We start from the raw sequence: 17,135 nt of genomic DNA on the forward strand, positions 1-17,135 counted from the left end.
TAATAGTACCATGTTTACCTCATAACAGATTTAGCTCTGTTAAATGTTATCAATACCTCTTAAAAGACACATCTCAAAATAAATAGCTGACTTTTTAAAAACACCACCATCTTCAATTTAAGAAGTATACCATCTCACAAACAAAAGTATATATATAGATGTCACTCCACAAACTACTCACCAAGAATGAGCTTCTCATTGATCAAAAGGAACGACGTTACACTTTTAAGAACTTCAGCAGCTGCTAACAGCATCTCTGTCTGTTGCTCATCTCCACAAAAATAAACTATCAGCTGAACCCATTTTTTCAGGACGACTTCTGAAATCTGAAGGCACAGAACTTGTGAGAAGTATGCTGTACAATCTGGTGTTACTGCTTACCATCACATTAAACTAGGCCTGATGAAGGGATACCACTCATCAGTAAATGCATGTTTTTTTCCAGGTGATGAACCCCACATTGTCCATTCAGAAGCTGGCTAATTATGTCACAGATGGTTAAGATGGGAGATTTTCTTTTAGTCAGAGCAGTATTCATAGGCAACTCTCTTGCTCTGTCCCTTCACACTAGACTCACCAAGGACCACACAAGTCAAAGCATATCTTTGTGTCCTCATTTCTTCTAAACATGTAAGCCAAAGACAAATATACTGGACTATAACAAAGAGAAGCAATTCTCAGAAGTATCCTACACGAAGACAAATACACATATCTGGAAAAACAACTAAGCGCATATGAACTGTAGCATCAATCTTAGGCTTTGGTAACGATGCAATGCTTGGTAAAGGGGTGAATGCAGCTCCATCTGTCTCCTCTCCAGATACTGGGGATGGAAATTTTTTTTAAATGAGATTGCTGAGGTACCTTGGGTTCCCATAAAATCCAATTGCCGTCTTCTGGAAAATATTTAGTCCTTAGACATATGCTAAGAAAACTACTACTTAGTAGTAACAGGACAAAGCTTAGACTCTTTCTGATGTGTAGTGATGGCTACTAGATTTTTTGTGGAAAGAAATAATGTACATTTTACCTGTAACTCAAATAGCGCTTCCAAGACCTGTAAACTCTGACCTCCATTGGGACAGCCAGGCCATAACTGGGAAAAGAAAATGCTAACTTCCAGAAGTGACCAAGAAAAGAGCTGGGATCCCCTGCAAATGCCACACTCAGGAGGGCAGTGGGTCAGTCAAGGTGCGGGAACCTCAAGCACAGGTTAGAAAGCAGAACGTGCAAACTGCAGGAGGTGGCATGCAGGCACAGCCACGAGCAAGTGTGCGCTACAGCAATTAGAAGGAAGCTCCAGAGGAAATAAAACAACCAAACAGATGTGAACATCATGCGCAGGAGAACAGGAAAAGCAGCATCAGCTCGACCTGGAGATACCTGAGGTATGTGTAACTAATTATGGGTTTTTTTTCCTCTTTCTTTCCTTTTTTTACTTATTTTTAATTACAGCAGGTGAAAAAATGAACAACCAGATAAGGTAAAGAAGAGAACCAGTGAAAAGGTGAGTTGAGTTAAAGGGCAGAGAAGCACAGGAGGACTCATTGAGCGATAAATGAAACCTTGGTTGTACTCTGCATCATTCTGTGTGGTACACGGTCATGTGCACTGCACATAGGGACAGAGCCAGAGCATGTCTTACAAATTCTCTAACAGGTTAAAAAAAAATAATAAAAATCTCCCAAGATCTTACAATTACTCAAATTTTGAACAGACACATAGACTATCTTGAAAGACAGCACTTGACTTTTACCTATGGAAGAGAGGCAGTCTCTTCTACGGATACAAGCCCAAAGAAAGAATTTAGATGGAAAACTGATGTCCTTGGTCTTTCACAAAGCAGCAAGCGCTCTCTGTACAGATGTCTTAGATCTCCCATGATTTACATGCTTATTAGAGAAAGTTGTTTTAGCATTACTACAGTTGTGATTGTTACAGCATTTTTCATTAATTCCTCTTTGTAAATTGAGAGGAATAACATGTTCCACATCTATTTGTGAAACCAGGTTCATATGGTTATTTTAAAGCTTATAACTTGAAGTTCTTGCATTTTGCCTTTTTTAAACAAAAAGATTTAACATCATAAATCATGTTCCCAATTCTTATGTGCAAATCTGTGGCTTCCTGTTTTTTACAATGAGAAAAGATTATTAGCCTACAATATGAATCAATTCTGCTGCACATCCTATGAAAAATAACAGCTATGTAAGGAAAAAAAAAATTTCACTTTAAAACAGATCATGAGAATTGTGTCTATTTTTTAAATATCCATTAAGTGGGTTTTGTGTCTTTGAAAACATAAAAAAAAAATTTAAAATTTTCTAGCATTAAAACCGCCTTAGCACTGCTCTACACATACATACGTGACATCACAGTCTGACAATTTAAAACCAAAAGAAATCCGAGCCAGTAATTTGTGCTGGTATAAATCTAAATTAAATAGACTATAAACAGGAGCGGAGAACACAGAGCCTTGAATTTTACAAGGGTTATTATATTTACTCTCGCATTTTAAAAACAAATTTTTAAGAGGAAATTCAATGAGAAACTCCATGCAGACAACGGGCTGGTGTGCTCAGACAGTGACTTCAGGCTGAGACTTGGCAAGCTCGTACTGCACACAGTGAGGAAGGGAACTGCACCCAACCATGGCTTCAGCTTCGTGCCTTCTCCTCGGATCCGCTCTCCTGCTGGCTCCCCAGCGACCAGAAACCACAACAAAGCTGCACTTTTGCAAACGGACTGGATTCAGTACATGTGTTAATCACCGTCGGCATGTCTCTTTCCACATTACAGTGACCTATTTTGAATACTCTCAGAAGTTGAAATTAATCCATCAGAAAAATTTACTTATGTATTTAACTTGAAATGACTTTGAGAGGGATATACGGAGATGATATCTGCGTCTGTTTCATTTCAGAACATGGCAGTGTATTCAGAGAAGACGACGTAATGCCAGAAAAGGTGCAAAGACACAAGAAAACACAAGCTTGGGGCTTTCATGTAAAGGAAGCCACATTACTCCAATCACTAAAACCTCCAGAATTACAACACTGCTAAGCAGCTCCATTGCCCTTACCTGCTGATGGTTCTGCAAAAGATGGATAACCAACTTGGAGGCAAATTTGAGAGCTATGCTTTGAACTTCAGTGCTGAGAAAACAAGGCAAAGGACATATCAAAAAAAGGAGCTATTTCTGCTGTCATTTCACCTCTAGAAAAAAAAAACCCAGCCAGCTTTTAATCATTCCTGATTATCACCAATGGGTATTTTGCAAGCTGACCACTTGGAATTTTTACATTACAGATTTGAACATTAGTTAAGCTTTTTGTTGATATGCAAATGAAATATGTGCCTACTTTCACCTCTTGTGTTCATTTTCTATCTGCATACTTACCATAGAAAAACACATTTGAAAATGGAAACCAAGTCACACAAATCAGATATTATTTGAAACGATAAACAAAAGCATCTCTTCAAGTTGGTGTTAAGCTCCAGGAATATCTCTTGTATAGCTGCTAGAAATGTTACTAGTGCAGAATATGTCAACTGCCAGCTCCTGAGCCTCCGTGCTGCCCAGCAGGGCCTAAGGACACGGCACTTGGCACCCTAGTTCCTGACGGGCTGGTGCCGCCCCAGGGAAAGGCAACACCTGAGAAGTAAGGTCTGCTATTTCAGCTATTTCCCTTTAACAGCACCAGTCAGTGTTATTTTACCACAAGTATCTTATTTCATTCCAGAAATAAACACTTCACATCATCATTTAAACTTAAAAAATCTAGTGCAAATCAGCAGCCAACGCGCACAGTTATAAAATGCTGTTCTACACTCTATACCCTAAATATTCTATATTGGTAACACTGGGGTGCAATGTTTATATGGCTTAAAAAAAGAGACTATTAGAAACAGGATGGTCTTGACCTTAGAGCCTGGACTCTTTAACCCTTTTTGTCCATTCCATTATGAATGGATGGACACAGCTTCTAATTCAGTACAAACTACAAACTAGCTCAACATTTTCAGTGCTTTCTGCTGACTTTACAGTCTGATTAAGGTGTGGGAACCCTAGGGATTAGGGTTAACCATTTCTGCCAATCCAACAAGTGAGACCAGACCAGTCCCTCTTTCTACAGACCGTCTGCAGATAAACCAGGACAGGATGAATGGCAGATTCCCAGTGTATGTTTGGATCGATTCTATGTGTTAAGGTGTTTCCCAGTTACCTTTCAGGAAGAGCTATGCTTGTTGGCTATCATCTGACATCTGGAGTAACTTCTTATTTCAGGAACTGTGATACTGGACATTTAACAGGGTGCTTGCCAGTATGACTTGTGGGCCTTTTTAATAATTTAGACCCATGTCTAACTTCTAAATTCTCATCAAGAGCTCTCTTTATTCAAATAAGCCACACTCACTTTTCTGAAACATGGATTTTTAAATCAACAGATAGTCCAAAACCAAGAAATAAACGCTTCAACATTTAAAGGTTTTAAAATATAAGTATTTTAACGAGCATGACAGACCATACCTGTTGGAGGTATCTACAATGTTTAAACTCCAGGTTAAGAGCTCATTTGCATTCATATTTATAAAGCATTCAGTCTTTGGAAGCACATTTCTGAGATCCATATTATAAAGAATTTCCAGAACCTGCACACAGAATTCACAAAGAATTTACAATCAATCTCAACATGAATGTGTAAATTTGAGATCAATAAAACACTGACTTAAACCCCATTCTATGAACACAAAGGTCCTCTCCTGACAGTGCTAAGAACGGAAAGAGGAAATTCTTGCTTTTCTGCCAAGAACATCTGTTACAGAATTATAGTACAGCTTCTATTCAATGTAAAAAAACCCAGATGCACTCACATACTATTTAAAAAACACCATTCAGGTTTGAAACATATTTTTAAAAATTAAGAATATAATTTACTGAAAACATATCAAGTATCAACAAAATAGCACTCTCCTACCTTGCAAAAACACTGGAGATTCTTTTCCTTCGAAGCCATTGTGAGAAGAGTGCCTTCCAAATCAGTAAGTAAACACAATACACCTCCTCCTTCTGCAATCTGCTTGGAATTTATTTGTTTCAACCAGAGCAGTATTGCTTCCAACGCAAGCAGACGTACTTCGTGAAACTCACAGTGAAGGAGATGAACTATTGACAGTGATGGCTTGGCTACTTTCTTTGCAACAGGTGAACTGCTGTCCTGGCTGTCAGGACCTGCAGTCACCGACAGCACTGATATTACAAGTTTGGTGATGCTCTGAAGATACTGTATCAGTCCTGGTACTGCAGGTGAGTAGGGAATACTGGACACCAGTTCAGAATCTGAAATAACTCCGTTCATCTCTTCCCAAAACCCAAACAATTGCATTCCTGAAATGAGAATAAAACTAAGTAAAGTGACAACCAGATGATGTTACCATCTGCTTCAGACCATAAAGTGATTCTGAAGTTGAAAAACATGAGGTATGCAAAATGTATCACAAGGTAAATTCAGGCATTAAATTAAAACATAGTTCTCCTTCATTTTAGACTGATTCCAAATTATAAAACAGCTTTCCTAGATATCATGTGTATTCATATTTAAGCAGAATGAAATGAGGACACAAACTTTTCTGAAAGTACAAAATGTTCAACACATGGGATGAAAGATTCAAACAACTTAAAAAATGCTACAATACTTTGCAGGCAGATTGCCTGTCATTTTTGCCATTTATAGCCATTTGATAAGTATTTCCTTCAATCAAGCTACTAATACAGCCTTGCAAATTGCACATGCCTTTGCACTAGTGATTAAGACAAATAAACAGTATTAAATATATTTGGGGAAAATGCAGGTAGTTGGAAACCTCAAAAAGCACCAAATACAAATATGCAATCATATTATACTTGATAGAATAGCTTTAAAATCAGAGATCAGACTGGAGAAAGTGCTGTTCATCAGCCTACCCAGCTGCAACTGAAACAGGAGAACCAATGACAGGGCCATTCTGGTAATACTGAAAATCCCACGCTTTGCATAGTTAACAGAAAATGTTACTATTAAGAAGATGCCCCTTCTACATAAATAGATCCGTCCTGTGTGTATCAATCTAAAGAATTTACTGATTAAAAAAATCCAGTATGCCTTCCTATGCCTGTTAACTTTGAACAGTTAACACAGCTCAGAAGAAAGGTGCTGCACTGTAATCCTTCTTAGGTATCAGCACAGGAACTGTGACATTCCAACCATTTACACTGGTGCAACCTGCCCACGTGGCACGGCACAGCACAGCCCGAGAACCTTCTTTAGTGCTTGGCCAGCTCCTGGAGTTAACAAAAAGTTTTCTAATAGCGAATTTCTAATAGGTTTGTAATAGGTTTTCTAATAGCGAAGCCAAGATCTTTGTCCAGTTCAGATGTTTGCATAGCTTGTACTGCAAGGAAATTAATATGCTATATCCCACAAAATTCAAATACAAGTAAGGGAAATCATGAAGAAGCACAGAAGAGAACACCACTGCCACTGGTGTTGAGGGATGTTAGAAGCTTAGTGTTTTTAAAATGCCAAAATGCATTAAAGGTAAATACAAAGATTAAAGCAAACTCACTTAGATTTTTTCGGTATCTACAAGAAGACAATTCGTTGCCATACAACTTTGCTATTTATAACTAAGCAAGCACTGAGTACTACTAAAAGCCTGTCCAAATACTACTACTAAATTACTGAATTTGACACGAAGCTGCAACACAAATATGGATTCATGTTGTCGTCTGTGAAGACATCTCCCTAAGCCTTCTATTTACAGTTAAATATCCTGTCCTTTCAAATTCAAATTCTTCCAAAGCCATCTTAATTTGTTTGACATTTAGATAGACACTTGACATGGTTGTACACCATCTAGCATATTAAGGCAGAAGCATTTTCTGAGTAATTCTGGACAAGCTTCAAAGAAATATGGTATTTGAAAGAGATATTACCTAACATTTGAAAGACATATTACCTAACCATTAGTTCTGTCATTCATGTTTTCACTACAATTTCTTTTCTGAACGGGCTTGATGTAGTCAAAGAAACTGCAATATCACTGTGAACCTATGTCACAGCGCAATCCTCTAGATGACACAGATGGCTTTCATTTCATAACATGCGAACTTGTATATTTTATTTGCTACATTTTCTAAAACGCCTCCAAACAGACTGGCAGTACATACCAGCATCATAGCATAAACTAGCATTAAAGCCTATGTCACACGACAAGTATACAACTGCCAGAATTCCTTGATTTCTGAACCGTCTGGTTGCCTTGGAGAGGGATTAGGCCTTCCTCCCAGTTATTACATAGCCTGACTCCACAGATACCAGTTTAACAACAGAAATAATCCCAGGCAGCTGAAAGAAAAAGGTTCAAGTTCAAGTGTCTTGGTTCGAGAAGAGAAACAGCTTCAGTTTTGGAGCCCTGCACCCTCCCAGCTTCCTACGTGCTTCCCTCCTCGGCTGTGTTTCAGCAATACACGAGTCCACTAGCTCAGTTGTTCAAACCAAGAATATATTTCTAAGTGTATTGCAAGAGAAGTGCTTTTGTTTCCTATCAACGTTGCTTTGCATTGAGGTATAGCTATCATACGTGCAAGCAGTATCATGAAAACCAGCAGGATGGAAGGGTCAAAGCTCTAGGCAAGGCAAGGGAGAGCAGTATTAGGTGAACAAAGAGAGATAAGCACTAGGGGCAGAGGGGGAGGGTGTCTTTCATTTTGTTGGTGTCAACGCTGCCAACCTTGCTAGAGCCTGGTGATCTTTCCATTGACTCCAGGAGCTGGCCACAAACCAACCTTCAGATCTGCTTCAGTAAACCTTCGTTTGAATCCTGCAAGGCCAACATAACTTCACTCTGTGTCTTCATCTTTGAAGGGGAAAATTATTTTCATATAAAAATCATGGCGGAGCTGTTCACTCCTAGAACTACTAGCTTGCAGAGACTGCAATACAAGAGTCTTCTGCCACAGATCCTCTTTTTTCTGTGCGTATCTGATACTTCTTCTGGTTTGGAAGCCTTCTGGATGACTTCTGTTTTTCCCATGTAATTGTGGAAGACTGGACACCATGGCTCATCTATTTTTACAGAAAGTCTCTTTAAAAGTGGATGTCTCAACAGTAAGGCTTTCAGCAAAATAAGACTGTCTGCATATTTGCTTAGCCTCAGCACGCCATAGAGCAAATCCTTCTGCATTTGTCTTGTGCTCCGCATGCTCTCCAACACTCTTTTTTCACACAAATATGTACAGAAGGAAGGCAAGCCCCTGTCTTATTACAATGCAGTGGAAATATTCCTGCTTTCAACTTAGAAATCTTTCCTGGCTTTCATGTAAATGTTTTTTCTTCTGCTTAACTTTAAGTAAACTCTCTTCTTTGGCTTACATCAAAAATAGCCGACTAAACCAAAAAACCGCACTGATTCCGAAAGTAAATATCTGTCTCTGTTGTTAAGATACCGTAAAGGCATACTTTTCTTTACACACAAAAATCACTGTACAGTTTGAATTACCAGCGGCTGTGAGAAGGAAGAACAAATAAGGATCCCGGCAAACAGCAGGCTTGTCCAGGACACCGACAGATGCAAAAGAGCCCCCAAGAGGCCCACCCCCCCCTTAAGGATTGATTCATTTGTGGGACAGGAAGAAATTCGACTCTCTTCTAGGAAGGGACACATCTTACACAAAAACTTTGTTCCCCTCAACACAGTGCATGAACATCCCACAGTCTTCCTCAATCCCTTTATGCCCGCAACATTGAGATATGCATAAAACATCTATGTCACATCATGTAGGTCTGAGGGGTTGCTTTTTTAATCCTATTTGTGATCAACTGATGCTCACAGTCAGTTATATGAAGTTAAATGGTCTTTCATCATCTGAAAATGAGGAGGAAAGGAAGAGGAGCAGAATGGAATTAGCAGACCTGATGAATCTCTAGCTACAAACCTCCTCGAGTTTAGCCAGCTCCAAAACCTGTGCCCTGCCTGACTTCTGCTCTTCCCCGCAGTGGCGGGCAGGCTCTATTCTATAGTCTGTTCCCAGAATAAGTAGATACATACTGTAAGGACAGGAAAACTTCCCTGCTCAGGGATTAATAAGATGTCAACTGATGGACAGTTAGTTCAGCTGATCTTTCATGTCAGAGATTCTACAATATGTTCAAAAGTGACACAAGTCATCTGAATTCCTTCCATATTTAAAACCTAAACTTGTTTCATCACTTTGCCAGCTGACGTACAGGACTGATTATGTATTTCTGTTGGATTTAGGTAATTTTACCTAAAGTAAGTAGCTGTCTAGGCTACTGCCAATTGGACAACTCTCCACATCATCAAGTGTATATCGTGTGAGGGGCTTTTTCTCTGTATCCATGATTACAATACATCTAAGTATTTGCACACTTCTAGATAAACATTGAGATCAAATCCTGTATGCAGCCCCTTAAGCATCCATGCCATCTTCCATCTTCCTACTACAGGCTCCAGAAAAGAACAAAGAAGCAAAAAAGGGAAGAAATTATTACTGACATCAGAAAACTGACAATCTGTAAAGTCAGAGAAAATTTACAAGAGCAGCTACAAAATGCTGTTATGTCTGCAGTACAATGTTACGGGAAGGGGGTCTAAGCATCAAAAGTCGGTATAGTCATCATCATTCACCAAGACCTGCAGGAAGTTGCCATTAGTTATGGATTGAGAAGAGGTTAAAATCCTTTGCACTTACAAACTACCATGTATCCAAGGCTATCTGTAGAGATCATATGAATAGAGAGAAGGCTGAAAGGTAATCGGTGCCAAGAAGAGATTTTCCTAGACAAATATTAAGGAAAAGTATTTTCTTTCATATTTTCCGTTTTTATTAAAAGTGGATTAGGCGAAGTCACTGGTAAATGGAAAAAAATCCCAAAGAGAACAGAAAAGCATATTTTATTACGATGTGGAACTAAGAAAACTGTTGATGATCAGGAAAAGGGCATATTTTAAGCAGGATGTTTTCTTTTAAAGACATCTGCAACATCTTCAACATCAGAGACTAAGCATCAGTACTCATAATACAATTCAAAACTACAAACATGAGCAATTAACGTAATCCATGGATAATGTATTGTTAAGGACAGAACCATCCCATTGCATTTTGTATAGTATAAGGGAAAGTTTTCAAAGAAAAAAAAAAAGTGAAAAAAGCATTTGATCTGGACACTGAGACTGCTATTTTTCTTAGAGCTTCTTTCTGGCACAGGATTGAGTTTTCCACTTTTTTTGCATTCATTGAAAACCATAAAATCCCATAGAGACAGTGCAAGTCAGTTAGCGGTACATGCTGGAATCTAAAGAGAACTTGAAACAGGATTTCAGAAGGAGGAACAGTCTCCATCTTCACAAGGGGACAGAAATTTAACTGCTAACATTAACAAACACAATCAACTCCACTCTTCGCTAGCGTCACTTATTTCCTGTAACACCTTTCCATATACCCTGTTCAACACAGCATTCCAGCAACATCACGCTCTACCCTCCGCAAGCCTCCTTTCACTGTGCCCCCACGATCTTTCTGAAAACACTTCTGCTTTCCTCCTCCCACATCTGTGCCGCAAGTTCTGCCTCGGACATTTCCTTGACCACCCCATTGGCATTGCACACCTCCACCTCCTTTCTCCCAACATTTATTCCTTTCGGCCTTGGTCCATTTGTTTTGTCTTTCCGCCTTGTACTCACTTTTGCACTGTCTTTGGGCCACCTTAACATAGTACGCCCCTCACTTGATTTGCCTCTGGCATTTTACTGACTGTACAACTCCCAGCCACCCCCTGTCTCTTGGACCTCCAACAATGTCATCCTCAACTTCTGCATTCTCCTGTCTGCATTGAATTAGAATATCGGGTACCCAACTACACTTCCTTTTGACTTGTCTAATTTAATGTCAGTAAGCATAGGCCATTTTGTTGATTCTATAAATATCTTTTAAACCTCTACCTTCCTTGAGTCAAAATAACATTGACCAAGTGCCACTGTCAATATACTCGCACACAAAGTTTATATAATTTTGACATAACAAACAAAAATTGCTTTCAATTTGTTGAGATGGAATTTCTTAAGTTTAAGCTAATTAGACCACATAACCAAATCACGCACTAACAAGCTGCCAGCATTTTTGTTCAAATAACTGTTTGGCGACACTTCTTAGGGATCTAGGTAAAGAAATTAAAGCATGGCTAAAATATCCAACCTAGTTATTCCTGTCAAATTTTTACCATTTAAACATTATCAGTTTTTTAAGTTAGCCTGCAGAAAAACTTATTTTAGTTACCATTTAGCTTCTTGTGAAAATAAGAAAGAGTAAGTACAATATAGAAAAAAAGCAGGCACAGCCCTCAAATGCTATTTATAAGTCCTACAAATTGTATCATTTGGGCAAAACATTTAAGAGATTCCTACTTAAAGAAATGATTTGTGCTTTCATTGGAAAGCAGCTAGAAGTTTGATAATGCATACTATTTCTACCAATACGTTTTATAACTTCTAATTAAAAAGGACAAATATAACTAAGAGAATGGTATTTCCAATATACGTTATTTAAAACACAGTATTTTGTCATATTTGAGAGCATAACAAAGGACAAAACCAGGGGACAGTTGTACATAATTGCCCATGTTTCTGATCCCATACACACATGTGTGATGCACAGTATTTTTTGCAATTGTTTCTGTTGTTCATGAGCAGGATTTAAGAATTTAACCAAGCTACGTCTACAAAAGGTTTAGCTGTTTGGAAGACAGTAAGAAAATGGAAGGCTGCTTTCAGAAAACTCAAGGAAAGAATAGATTAGTGAGAGCAGAATACTGGCAGCTCCATTTTGATATCAAAACAGTCTATATATGAACAGGATTAATTATGTAAATACCGAGTAACTGTTCCCACTGATGAAAACAACAGTGGAGTTTGGTTAATCTCAAGAACTTCTATAAATTCTTCCACCTCAACTGTAGAAAGCAAAAACGCATGGTTAGACTTCAAGTGGCAGCTTCTCCTAAATCACAGATCCATCCTGTTTGACATCCTGTTTAAATGTTTTCTCTTTCTCATGAAACTTGAATTTTGAAGAGACTATACTCGATAACAGGCTAAACCAGACAGCACAGAGATTCACAGCATATATGCAGAATAAAAGAACAACTCGGAAGGATTATCTTTGGCAAATTTTTCTTTCATCTTTTCCCTGACTTCTGTTCAACATCCCATTTCACTTACGTTGATGGGTTTTATGGACTCAACACAGTACTTATCGACAAGTGCCATTTTTTTGGAATACAAGCCTGGGTAAAATACACTTTTATTAGTCAAGTATATTTTAGCAAGTTGCATCCATTTTTCCCTTCCTGAATTGATAAAATACTACCAGAAAACCATTCCGAGACATGAGCAAGAAAGAAAACGTGACCACTTTGTCTTGTGGCATTCTTCATCCTTTACAGAGAGACAGAGCATCTGACAGATCTGAGCATTCACTGCAATGCAGCGCTCTGGCTCCTGTGTTATCAGCACCGCAGGATCTCAGTGACACTTTCATCTTATTGTTTAGCTTCAGACACCAATTTCCAGGAGAAGATATGAAAGCAGGAATGCCTATGACAGGTCCTGTCAGAAGTCCACATACCTAACAGAAGAATCTTATCCACTCTATCACAGCATAGCCTGTCAGTAGGCTGGTACTCTGTCTCTTGCAAAGCCCATCTCTGAGTGCAGAGAAAAGTGCATAACCTCGGACGCACACACGGATCTCACCTGGACTCAGAGGCATTTTCCCTCTCCAAATATGCCTACAAGTCTTATTTGCTTCCTCCAGTAATGTCTGAAGTGTCAAGGTCAGGAACATCCCCCTGTTCCGACACCACCCACTCTGGTGCTGGTTTACTTCTGGAGGAGGAACTTAACTGCTCTTTAGCAAGGTACAAGTACCAGGAAATTCTCTGGAAGACGACTGCACTGTTCTACCCATTAGACTGAAGAGGCCCTGGGCATCTGTGATTTCAAGCCTATAGAAACAGTTACTGTGGAGACAATATATCAAAGAGGTCTGCAAGTACAAATTCACTGGCTATTATTAATAATTATTAATACTGACAATAGACATTAGCTCATCAAATAAGCCTAAATCTGGTAAGAACTTTTGTTTGCTCTCAATAAAGGCAAAAATAGTATTTTTATTTATGTATTTTAACTTTTTTTTCTTTAAAAATGGCTTCATTTTTTTTTTTCTGAGTTCTAACTGTAATTGATAACTGAAGAAAATACTTGTAAGTTTACATAGTCTTGGCATTATGTATTATCTCTGCACATCAGAAGACCCTCAAGCGCATCAGGAGCTGGAAAAAACACTCTAGATTTTGCCTATCAACTCAAGGAAAGAAAACTATTTTCCCAGTGATGTGAATCAGGCAACACTTCCATCCAAAACAGCAAATGAGAATAACTACGGGTTTGGGTTTTTTTTGTTTATTTTAAGATAAATAATCATCATTTGGCCAGTAATAAATTTTTAGCTGGACAAAACGCTTTCGGTATCCATTACTCCCTGCCTTCCTTATCCAACATTTTAAATTGTTTTGAATTTGTGAAGTAAATTCCCTAAGGGCTGTCCTGCACTTTAAGAGACAGATTTTATTAATTGAAGACAACAAATCACTTACAGAAAATAATCGTAATGTAGGAAAGGCCTAGGCAGGGTTGTACTCTGAAAATCTCTTTGTAATTGTAGCCCCTTTAGACAGGCATAATCAATTAGAAGTGGTCTGATTTTAACCAGTTGCAGGCTCATTACATTGCATTCCTGTTTCTGTTGATGAAAATCAGTTTCAGCCTGTGGCCTGGAACTCATATACAGCACTTCCTGGGGCCTCTTAGATAAACACATCAAGAAACAGTTTTATTTGGATTTGTCCTTCACCCTTTATTCATTGAAACAACTTTACAAATCAAGATTAAAACAGAGAAAGGTTGGCTCATAACCAGAGATACGCATATACGAGTAAGATATTTAATCTCAGAAAAGTATAAAGCTTCGGTTAATAATTATTCTTTAAATATGACACTCAAAACATTCATTTTTAACTGCTGAGCTTAGTCTTTTTCTTACTGCGTCATGGGACACTCAGCTTCTATTTAATATAAACATATTACTCCTCTATTTCAGAAGGGCTTCTGCCTGTGATATTTAGAATTGTCCCTAATGTATCTTCAAGTTTTCAAAATTGTATTTCCAGTCTAAGTTTCTACTCTCTGTAGATATTGCCTGCAATATATAGTTTTAAACCTATATAGGAATGAAAATTTTAAGCAAGACAATACTAATGAACTATCCCTGAGCAGAAGGAGTCTGCAAAAATAATTGCTTTCCTTCTACAGAAATTGTACCTTACAGTACCCAGGTTTGGAACAGTCCACATGAGCTTTGAAAAATAAATGAGCACAGTATAATCAGTAATCCAGCCGCAGCATGGTGCAGTTCCTCAGGCTCAAAGGGCTATTCGCAAGTCAGGGGCATTAAAAAAAAAAAAAAAAAAAAAAAAAGAAGGGGGGGTGGGGAGAGGGGAGCTTCCTAATGTGGAGAGGTCAGTAAAAGCCTTTGCAAATGTGCAGGAATTGTTTGAAAACCAGAACAGACAAAAAACCCAAAGACAACTGAAACAGGAAAGAGACTGCTAAAGGAAATGTAATGCCCACTCAGTAAGCAAATGAGGAGCCCTAACCTGGAATACTGGCTGTTCCTTCATAAAAGAAAATACAAAAATAGAGTTGAAGGCTGAGTGGCGAGAATAATCACAAGCAGATGAAAAAAAAACTTGATATGAAGAGAATACAGAAAGAATGGGATGATTCATACTGCAACGGAGATGAACAGAGGTAGTGGATCATGGTTTAAAAAAGCGCAAAAATTAATATTCCAAAGAGGATCTGTCTTCAAAAAAGGAGTACTCAAATTAAAAAGAAGGGTGATGAGCCCAAACATGGCTGAAGAGGGCTTTGGGGGTTGTTTTTGTTTATTTTGTAGATGTGACGCACAGCTAGACTTTTTAATATATTGCAAAGGATAATCACTAAGTACCATGGTACATCAGGGAACTTTATTTTGTATAAATAATGAAAATAAATACACATATACTGTAACCTAAGAATTACTGATGGTAGATATAGCTTACCCAAAACAAACATTAAAGAGCCAGGAAAAAACTTATCCCTAGAGACATGCTATATTGAAACTGCTTCGTATATGGTGGTGCATTGCTCCCTATAAAGCATACAAGCCCTTACCTAGTCACAAACAGTGGTCAGTACTGGCAGAACGAGACCTACAGTGCAATATCATCTGGAAATTTCCTTCACTGAAAAGTAACATCTTGGTATCTGGGACCCATGAGAGAGGAACGACTCCTCAGAGGACATGAAAGATCAGAGCCATCTCCTAGAGTCCCTGATAACCCTAACCGTCTTCCTCTGGTATAGTGGAACCCACCTGTCACGTATTTTCTATATGTCTATGCTTCTGTTATAAGGGATAGACTCTGCATCAACCTATCTGAAGAAGTTCGTTTCAGACATGTTCATCACCAACTCATTTTCCTGACAACTATCCCTATTTGAACTGTGCATTCACAAGAAATCACACAAATAGCAATTATGGAATTAAATGGAACTACTTCTACCACAGGTCTAAGCAAAAAAGCAAAAGGAATTGGTTTTAAAATTAAGAACAGCCCCCAAAATGAGACAATCTGAAATAAAGAACAGTTCCCATGACTCAAACGCAGTGTTAGAATTAGTCATTAAGAATTCTAACGAAGTGAAAGAACTATTCTTTAATTGCCTTCCTGGACTGACAAGGTAATTTATTACTCACTTGTTCATAAGAAATGAACAAAACAGGCCCACAAGGAAGCTAGTTACAGCTGACCAAAAGCTGCCTATACACAGTCACACTTGAAAGGGTATCCCTTCTTCCCTTCCTTTGTTTTCCTTAGTGTTTACAGTGTGCTTTATATTGTTGCAAACAACACTCTGCATCATTAAAGCCACTGATAATTCTGACTAGTCATTGAAAAACTTCACAGTGATAAAGAATCAATATAAAAAAAAAATTAAAGAAGCTGTCAGAGCTGTTTCTTATAAAACTTCTAAAATGAGAAAACAGTTTCTCTAAAACACTTTCAGGTGACTCAAGGGAGAACATCTCCGTAGCTTTCAGGAAAGGTTAAAAAAAAGTAGCAATATTCCGGGGTTTGGATTTTGTTTGTATTTAGAACCTTGGATCAGAAAACCATTTTGGAACACTGGAGGGGATCTTTTTTGTTGTTACACAGTTCCAGGATTAGGAATACTGCAAGATCGTCACTTCAGTCTTTGACATGGAGATGTATCTCATTCTCCTCATCAACAATCCCCAGGACAAGCTCCACAGAAGGCAGAATAAATGGCCTGTTTATACAAAACAGCTAAAGGACTCCAGCATTCAGTAGATACCAAGAGTACAAGTAATATATTATTGTTTTTCCATATTTAACAGAGCTCAGAAACTTGCCCACAGATATTCCATCTGATTTATAGAACAGTACATTTGACTTACCTTGCTTTTGAAACTTTCCCAGGTGAGTACTCAGCATCACAAGGACATCAAGACAGGCAGCTCTCGTCACCAAACAAGGATTTGTCCTAGAAAAATCAAATTACTAAAGATTAAATCTTTATAACACCCATGCTCAGAAACAGCAGTGAAACACACCAGCTTGGTGTGTCTATTTTACTTAATTAATGAAGATCAACTACTGATCAAATTAGACTGGATATACAAAATAATTAGGCCAAGTTATCGAAGCTTCACTTCCTGGTCCATTCTGAATGGCAGTCTCCGTAGCAGAATGGCAACAACCTTCCTCCATCCATTCCACCAAATCGCAGTTTATACATTTCATTATTATTGGATGAATCCTGGCCACTGGTGTGTCCTTGTTTTGCGTATAGATAATGTGTGTAACTAAATGCATTAAGAAAAGTAAGTCTTCAGGTCTTATTGTTACAGTTCATAAAAGAAAATTCCCCGTGAAAGGTACCTA

The 17,135-nt window shown here is 38.3% G+C and overlaps 1 protein-coding gene across 3 annotated transcripts in view; it reads right to left on the reverse strand.

Moving 5' to 3' along the window:
• THADA (THADA armadillo repeat containing) overlaps window positions 1-17,135 on the reverse strand; it is a 168,329-nt gene that overhangs the window by 30,796 nt on the left and 120,398 nt on the right. For 2 of the 3 annotated variants that reach the window (XM_063328583.1, XM_063328582.1), the window contains 5 exons: window positions 16,649-16,734; window positions 4,980-5,389; window positions 4,532-4,653; window positions 3,083-3,155; window positions 182-326 (listed from right to left, as the gene is read on the reverse strand). In XM_063328583.1, coding sequence (XP_063184653.1) covers window positions 182-326; window positions 3,083-3,155; window positions 4,532-4,653; window positions 4,980-5,389; window positions 16,649-16,734 — 836 coding nt within the window. Of the gene's footprint in view, window positions 1-181; window positions 327-3,082; window positions 3,156-4,531; window positions 4,654-4,979; window positions 5,390-16,648; window positions 16,735-17,135 lie in introns of those variants that run through there. The other variant, XM_063328584.1, reaches the window with a different exon arrangement.

This window comes from Chroicocephalus ridibundus, chromosome 3, assembly GCF_963924245.1.
Source record: "Chroicocephalus ridibundus chromosome 3, bChrRid1.1, whole genome shotgun sequence".
Classification (NCBI taxonomy): Eukaryota; Metazoa; Chordata; class Aves; order Charadriiformes; family Laridae; genus Chroicocephalus; species Chroicocephalus ridibundus.